The sequence below is a fragment of the Cyanistes caeruleus genome, chromosome 32, assembly GCF_971803275.1.
Source record: "Cyanistes caeruleus chromosome 32, bCyaCae1.hap1.1, whole genome shotgun sequence".
NCBI classification, from domain to species: domain Eukaryota; kingdom Metazoa; phylum Chordata; class Aves; order Passeriformes; family Paridae; genus Cyanistes; species Cyanistes caeruleus.
This window is the reverse complement of record NC_141733.1, coordinates 2,437,506-2,445,565: the sequence shown is the minus strand read 5'-3', so window position 1 is coordinate 2,445,565 and position 8,060 is coordinate 2,437,506. Positions and strand designations below refer to the sequence as shown.

The 8,060-nt window shown below is 66.1% G+C and overlaps 1 protein-coding gene across 2 annotated transcripts; it reads left to right on the top strand.

Annotated features, from left to right (window-relative positions):
* Window positions 1–101: 101 nt before the first annotated feature.
* On the top strand, window positions 102–8,037 carry DCTN2 (dynactin subunit 2). Of its 2 annotated transcripts, none has more exons than XM_086870533.1 (14): window positions 102–366; window positions 1,524–1,592; window positions 4,564–4,660; window positions 4,768–4,829; window positions 5,962–6,054; window positions 6,197–6,357; window positions 6,471–6,618; window positions 6,722–6,787; window positions 6,881–6,919; window positions 6,998–7,075; window positions 7,162–7,233; window positions 7,320–7,422; window positions 7,499–7,590; window positions 7,675–8,037. In XM_086870533.1, exons 1-14 carry the CDS (start codon window positions 331–333, stop codon window positions 7,759–7,761), a joined length of 1,203 nt encoding a protein of 400 aa, XP_086726659.1. In that variant the 5' UTR covers window positions 102–330; the 3' UTR covers window positions 7,762–8,037. The 2 variants fall into 2 exon arrangements, with proteins under 2 accessions (XP_086726659.1, XP_086726658.1); XM_086870532.1 differs by having other exon boundaries at window positions 153–366; window positions 6,722–6,799.
* The last annotated feature ends 23 nt before the right edge of the window (window positions 8,038–8,060 follow it).

Here is an 8,060-nt window from a genome sequence, read left to right as displayed (position 1 = left end):
ATTGTCCCCCCCAGTGCCGCCCCCGCTCCGTCTGCCCGCCAAGGCCCCGCCCCCAGGCCAGCCCCGGTCACGCCCCGGTCACGCCCTGTCAGGCCACGCCCACACCGACCGCGCCCACCAAGGCCCCGCCCCCGGCTCCGCCCCTGCGCTCTCACCTCTCGCACCGCCCCTCGTCGTTCTCGCGAGATCGGCCCCGCCCCGGCCCTGCGCTGCCATTCCGGGACCCCCCCGGCACCGACCCCCCGTTACCGACCCCCCAATACCGACCCCCCAATACCGACCCCCCAATACCGACCCCCCATTACCGACCCCCCTGTACCGCCCCCCGCCATGGCCGACCCCAAGTACGCCGACCTGCCCGGCATCGTGAGTCAGGGCCCGGGCCGGGGAGGAGCCTGGGGTCTGAGGGGGTGTAGGAGGCTTCAGGGGTCTGAGGACATGAGGGCCCCGGGGGTTCTGAGGGGTCTGAGAGGATCGGGAGGGCCGGGGGGATCAGGGAGGATCGGGGGGTCTGAGGGGGTGCTGCGGGGATCGGGGGACTCAGGTGGGATAAGGGCCCTGGGAGAGAATGAGGGAACTGCGGGGATCTGGGGGGCTGAGGGGGCCAGGGGGTCTCGGAACAGTGAGGGGACCTGCGGGGTACGGAGGGGCTGAGGAGCTCGGAGAGGGGCGGCTCTGAGAGGGTCCGAGGAGTCAGAGAGGGTCAGAGGGATCTGAGGGTGCTGCAGGGGTGTCTCAGGATGGTGAGAGGATCCGGGGGAATCCGCAGGAATTCAGAAATCCGTGGGCACTGGTGGGGGCTGGGGGTTCCGAGGGGATCGGGGGGATCCGAGGGGATCGGGGGGGTCTGATGGCATCGGGGGGGTCCGAGGGGATCGGGGGGATCCGAGGGGTCCTGAGGGGTTTGAGGGGTCTGAGGGGATCGGGGGGATCAGGGGTCCTGAGGTGGTCTGAGGGGGTCAGGCCGGCTGAGGGGATGGGGGGATCAAGTCAATATGGGGAGTCTGAGATTGGGGTGACTGACGGAGTCTGGTGCCAGGGGGATTTGGGGGATCTGAGGGGTTTTAAGTCTGAAAAGATCTGGGGGAGAGTGGAGAGGTCAAGGGGTTGTGGGGGCTGGCGACATTTGGGGTGTCTGTAGGAATGGGAGGGAGCTGGGGCTGGGGAGGGGGCTTGGGGTGCCAGGGAGCTCTGGGTGAGGGAGGTCCAGGGAGGGCCTGTCTGTGGGGGGAACACGGATCCCTGGGGCGCTGGGAGCACCCTGGGATGTTTGGGGTGACTGTGGGAATTGGGACACAGAACTGGGGGAGGTCAGGGGATGGGCAGAGTCGGGGATGTTGGGGGGACATTGGGGTGTTTGAAGGGGGAATGGGGGAGTCAGCGAGGGGTGTGGGGACATTGCGATGTCCAGAGGGAGAAGTGGCACATCGGAGATGTCCATGGGGATGAGGTGTGGGGGGCAGGGAGCTGCTGGGGGTGGTCAGGGCTGGGTGGGGGTCCCAGCACAGCCCATGGTGCCACAGGCCCGGAACGAGCCCGATGTGTACGAGACCAGTGACCTGCCCGAGGATGACCAGGCCGAGTTCGAGGCGGTAAGGCCTGGCCAGTGGGGGGAGCAACAGCTGGACCGGACCCCTGGGACCCCCTGGGACCCCCCCAGGACCGGCAGCATGGCAGGGAACCGGCTCCCACCTCCCACACACCAGCAGCACCATATCCCACACAGTGACACATCACCCCCACGGTGACAATGTCCCCCCACAGTGACAGTGTTCCCCCACAGTCCCAAAGAGCCCCACGGTGACATGTACTGCCCACGGTGACAATGTCCCCTACAGTGGCACATAGCCCCCCCATCCCCCTCCCTGCCTGTGCTTTGGGGGACAGGAAGGGAAGAGCAGGACACAGCCTCCCCCACACAGGCTGGGTGTCCCTGGCCTTGCTGTCCTTGCCCACAAGAGGAAGGGGGCTGCCAGTTCCCCAACCCCACCCCAAGAGGATCAAGGGGGACCCCCTAAACCTGCTCTGAGTACCGGAGGGTCCCCAGGCTTGGGCTAAGGCCATTCTTGGCGGTGGCTGTGCAGGAACTTCAGTGTGGAGTGACAGAGGGCTCCATCCCTGTGGGGCTCAGGGGACCCCCAGAGTGTGGAGTGACACACAGCTCCATCATCGAGGGGCCTGAAGGACCCCCAGGGCCCAGGGGGTGACACTGGATTCTGTCCTCAAGGGGCATGAGGGACCCATAGGGATGGGGGCACACAGGGGTCTGTCCTTGGCGCCACATGGCAGAAAGGACCCCCAGGGGCATGGGGTGACCCCCAGATGTGCTGGGGAGAACAATGGGGGTTCAGGGGTCACAGCCCAAGGGGTGAGTCAGTGCTCCCCAAGCCAGTGAGGGAGTGCCAGGCCTTGGGGGTGCAACCACCCTCTACCATTGGTCCCATTGGTGCTTTTGGGGTCCGGGAGATTGGCACAGGTCCCTGGCACGGAGCAGGGGCCCACCAGGTACCCCCAAATCCTGAGGGGGTCAAAGAGACCCTGTGAGAGCCAGAGCAGCAAGATGGGCTGAAACAGGGGTTTGAGCCTAAAGTAGACACAAAGTCGTGAGGTGATGTGTGGCCCCTGCTGTGGCAGGGGGAGAGGGCTGGAGGGTCCTGAGCCACCCTCTGCCTCGGGGAGCCTTTCACCAGCTCTGGGGTTTTGAGGGGTCCTTCCTCCCACTCAGGGAGCCCCCCAAACTGACCAGGGCTCCCCCCGCTTCCCCCCCGCTCCCGCCTGGCCTGGACTCAGTTTGCACAAGTAAGCGTGGCCCTGCTTTGGGGTGCATGGGGGGGCACTGCTGCATGTGCATGGGGGTCCCAGCGCTGTTCCCTCAGGGCTCCCCCTGCTGCACTGGGGGTTTTGGGGTACCCTGTGCTGCCACTCCCCAGCTCTGCCTTGCCCTCTGCATCCTCTGTCTGCTGCCTGCACTGCCCTCCTGGCCTTGGGACCCCCGGGACCCCCAAGGACCCCTGGGCTGGGTCTCACTGCCCTGGGGACACTGCCTGGGCATTGGGGGGCCTGTGCTGAGCCCCCTTGCTGCTGCCAGCATTGCATGGGGCGGCTGCTGGGCTGGGGCAGCTCATGGCCCTTCAGAGGCTCCCCAGGGGCCCTGGGGTCCCACTGAGTCACAGTTGGGGTCCTGGGGGGGAGCCCCTGGCTCTACTCACGTTCCCCCCCTGGGGAAGAGCCGGAGCTCCTGGGGGGAGTTATGGGGCACTCCCAGAAACTCTGGCCACATCCTGCTCCCCTCCAGGGCTGCTGCCCCCATCCCCAGCTGCCCCGGGTCTGTCCCACTGCCCCTCATCCTGCAGGGGTGCCCAGCCCCCAGGGGTCCCCATCCCATGGGGTTCCCTGTCCCGCGGGGGTGCCCATCCCGCAGGGGTCCCCAGCCCTCGGGGGGCGGCGGGCCCGGGCCGGACCTTCTAACGCGGATTTTGTCTCTCTCTCCCCTCTCTAACCTTGCTCTGACTTTCTCACCTCTGGGAAACGCCAGGAGCTGGTAAGCGCCCGTCTCCCGGCCGCTGTCACTGTCCCTCAGCCACTGTCGCCCGCTGCCACCCACCGCAGCCCCCTAACGCTGCCAGCGCTGCTCCCGCCGCTCTCACTCCCCACAGCAAACCGGGGCTCCCTGAAACCAGCCGGGCCAGAGCCGGGAGGGGCTGGAGAGGGGCCACATGGGGGTCCTTTGGGACCAGAGCCTGCTGAGCTGGGGACCCCCTTGATGGCAGCAGGGAGTGAGGGGAGCCCAGACACAACAGCTGTGCCCACCCTGCCTGGCACAGGGCACGGCCCCTTGGTCCGGGGGTCTGGGGCCCTACAACCCCCTTGGCCCCCTTGGGGAGATCAGCCTGAAAGGCAGCCGGAGGGCAGTGACAGCCCCGGGGGGCCGGGGGTCTCCCTGGGAGGAGGTTGTCCTGCCAAAACACACCTGGGGGACAGTGACAGTCCCACGGGGACAGGGGTCACCCTGGAGAGACCAGTGGTGGGTCCTGGTCCTTCCCAGGGGCTGCTGGAATGTTCCACAGTTTGGGGTAGGTTGAACTTTGGGAGTCCCTGAGCTGGGCTGGGCCAGGCCAGGGGTCCAGAGTCCTGACATGGCCGCTGGGGGACCCCTGCCTGCTGGGCCGGGCTGGACCACGGTCCAGTGTCACCATGCTGGGCCAAGCCGGGGTCTGGTGTCCCCACACTGGGCCAGGGGTCCAACATCCCCACTCTGGACTTTTGAGGGTACCTCCCCATGGGACCAGGCCAGTGTGGGGGTGTGATGTCCCCACCCTGGACCCTTGGGGACGTGCCACATCACTGCCAGCAGAGCTCTCGCTGGGTGCTGTACTGGGGGCCTGCGCCTGTGTCCTGGGGAGGACCAGGCCAGCGCCCCCCCATCCCTGCCCACGCCGTGTGCTGGGGGTGGTGGCAGCCCTGGGGCCCCTCATCCCCATCCCTGTGTGTGCTGGGGGTGGTGCTGGCAGTCTGGGGAGCGCCGTGTGCCTGTCCCTGTCCCTGACGTGGCTCCGTGTGCAGGAGGAGCTGAGCAGCACCAGCGTGGAGCACCTGATCATCAACCCCAACGCTGCCTACGAGAAGTTCCGGGACAAGCGCCTGGGCACCGAGGGTGTGGGTGAGCTGGGGGGCTCAGAGGGCGTGGGCAGGCTGAGGATGGGCCAGGGGACCCCCAAAGGGCTGAGCCCCCCATGATTTGCTGGGTCTCGGCTCTCCCTCGTGCAGATTTCTCTGACCGCATCGGCCGGACACGGACGACAGGTTACGAGGCTGGAGAGTATGAGATGGTGAGTGGGCAAGGGGCACCCTCTCCTCCCTGGGACTGCCTGGGACACCCCTGTGTGCCTCAGGTCCCATGGGACCCCCGGGGTCACCTGCTGCAGCCCCTGGCCATGCCTCACAGGAGCCATGTGCCAGCTCCACCAGCACCATGGCAGCACCGTGCTGGTCTCTGCCCAGTCCATCCCAGTCTGCCCTGCTGGGAGTCCCTGTCCCAAACACGGGTCCCTGAGGGTGCTCAAGGCAGCACTGGTCAGCAAGTCCTGGATGGAGCTGAGGTCCCAGGATGGATCTGGGGGTGGGCCTGGGGTTCCTGAGAACCTGGGATGGTTCTGGCTGGCTCAAGTTCAGCTGGATGTCCCCCAGGATCTCCAGGACTTTCCTGGGTACCCTCATGTCCTGGTGCTGGGGTCTGTTCTCACCAAGGAGGGTCCTGCCTGTGCCCTCACTGAGCCTGTGAAGTTCAGTCACCACAGTTCCCCAGGCTGTCCCGGTTCCTCTGGTTCCTCAGGACCCTCACAGGGGACTCAGGGTGGGCTGCAGTCCCTGTCACCCAGGGTCAAAGGGGAGAAGATGACCAAGTGTCACCTGGCTCATTTTTGGACTGCTTGGAGGGGGGTGACACCTGTGTCCCCAGGTCTGGTCACTGTGGCTCATCAGGCCAGGCCCAAGAGCTCCATGGGGGTGAAGATGAGCTTCATGAGGATACAGATGGGGAGCTCCATTAGGAGGAAGATGAGCTCCAGTGCAGCCCCTCTCCCTGTGGGTTCAGGACTCTCCTGGGTTGCTCCTGCCCTGCCCCATTGACCCCATTAGGTTCTCTTTAGGTGCCACCTGAGGTTCTGTCACTTGAGGCTGCTCTTACCTGTCCCTGCAGAGCTCACCTGCTGCTTCTGCTTGGTGCCAGGTGCTGCCAGCACCTGTGAACCCCCTGAGCCCCCATGAGACCCCTGAGCCATCTGAGACCCCTGAACTCTGTGAGATCCCTGACCCCCTGTGAGATCTCTGAGCACCCCATGAGACACCTGATCCCCTTGAGACCCCTGAAGCACCATGACCCCTTCAACATCCCATGAGCTGCCCTGACCCCGTGTGAGCCCCCTGGCCCCCCGTGAGCCGCCTGACACATTTCTCCCACAGCTGGGTGAGGGTGCCAAGGAGACGCCACAGCAGCGATTCCAGCGGTTGCAGCACGAGGTGCAGGAGCTGCTCCGGGATGTGGAGCAGATCCAGGTGAGCTCCCACTTGTCCAGGGGCAGGGCTTGGGGTTGGCAGAGCACCTGTGTGCGCAGGTGAGCAGCCACCTGCCCCCGGTGAGCTCCCACCTGTCCCAGAGTGTGTCCTGGGGTGACACGAGCCCTGTGTGTCCCCCCAGAGCTCGGTGAAGGAGTCGGGGGCTGAGGAGGAGCTCACGCCCATGGCCCTGGCCAGGCAGGTGGAGGTGCTGAAGCAGCAGCTGCTCAGCTCCCACCTGGAGAAGGTGCTGGGCCCTGGTGCTGCCGTTGACTTCGCTGACCCCGAGGGTGCCCTGGCCAAGTGAGTGGGGGACAGGACCTTAGGGGGGTGTGGCAGCGTCCCTGTGGGGCTGGGACAGGGATCCTGCCCACCTTGTCCCCGTGCCCACCTTGTCCCCTCCTGCCTGTCCCCAGGCGGCTGCTGCAGCAGCTGGAGGTGGCCAAGTGCAGCAAAAGCACTCCGGGGAAGGGCCCTGCACGGGGCCCCGTCCCTGCCAGCGATGCCGTCACCTTTGAGCTCTACTGGAGGCCGGAGCAGGACCAGTTTGCCCAGTCTGCCAAGGTGAGTGTGGGGCTGCTTCCCCCAGGGGCATCCTGTGAGGGAGCACCACACCTGGGACCCGGCCCCACACTGCAGTCCCAGCACCTCACCCCAAACCCCACAGGTGTCAGAGCTGGAGAAACGTCTGGCACAGCTGGAGGCGGCCATGAGGTGTGAGCCCGACAGCCAGGTGAGCACCCAGGTGAGGGGGCTGCCCTCCGTCCCTCCTGCCCCATCCTTTATCTGCCTTCTCCTGCCCCACTGACACTGTTTCCCCCCACAGAACCCACTGCTGGTGGGGCTGAAGGGCTCCAGCCTCATGGTGAGTTGGGCAAGGGGGGTTTGGGAGCACCCCTCCCCTGCCCCCAGCACTGTTACTCACCTGTCCCCCCCTCCCCAGGACACGGTGCAGGTGCTGCAGGCCAAGGTGAACGTTCTGGATGTGGCTGTGCTGGATCAGGTGGAGGCTCGGCTGCAGGTGAGGGGCACTGCTGAAATTGGGGGACACTATTGGATTTGGGGGCCCACTGCTGGATTTGGGGTCTCTTTCTTCCCCCACACCAGAGCGTCCTTGGGAAGGTGAATGAGATCGCCAAGCACAAGGCCACAGTGCAGGACGCTGACACCCAGAGCAAGGTATGGGCTGTGGGGCCCAGAGGCCACGGGGGGATCCAAAACAATCCCCCCAGGCTGCGCTGACCCCCCCATCTGCTGCCCCCCAGATCCACCAGCTGTACGAGACGCTGCAGAGCTGGGACGCTGTGGCCAGTGCCCTGCCCGACGTGGTGCAGCGCCTGGTGACCCTGCGGGACCTGCACGAGCAAGGTGAGGGTGGGGGGGGCTCAGGGACACCCGCTGGGAGTCACTGCCCTCCCCAGCACTCAGGTGTGTCCTCCTCCAGCCACCCAGTTCGGGCAGGTGCTGGTGCACCTGGACACGACACAGCAGGAGATCGCAGGGGCTCTCAAGGACAACGCGGTGCTGTTGGCTGAGGTGGGTCCCCCCGGCCCCCCACTCACCCCTGGCCCCAGGGTCCTCACCTGCCCCCCGTCACCCCATCCCCACTTGCTCCCCCAGGTGCAGAAGACGATGAAGGACAACCTGGCCATCGTCGAGGACAACTTTGCCGACATCGATGCCCGCATCAAGCGGCTGCAGAAGTGACGAGACCCCAGGATACCCCCTGGGGGTCCCCTGAGGACTTCCTCGGGCCCCCCCGTGACCCCCTGGGCCCTGTGACCTCCCCCCCCCACAGGTCCCAGCTGCTGCTTGTAAATACCCTGGCTCAGCCCCCCAGCACATCCTCTGTCCCTGTCCCCACTGGGGTCTCTGCACCCCTCAGTCCCCACGGGGGGTCATCCCTGCCCCCTGCTCCGTCCCCATGTGTGGGTCTCTGGGTCTCTGGTCCCCCCATACCCCAATAAACAGCTCAGCTCCAAATGTGTGTCGGCATCTCTGATGGG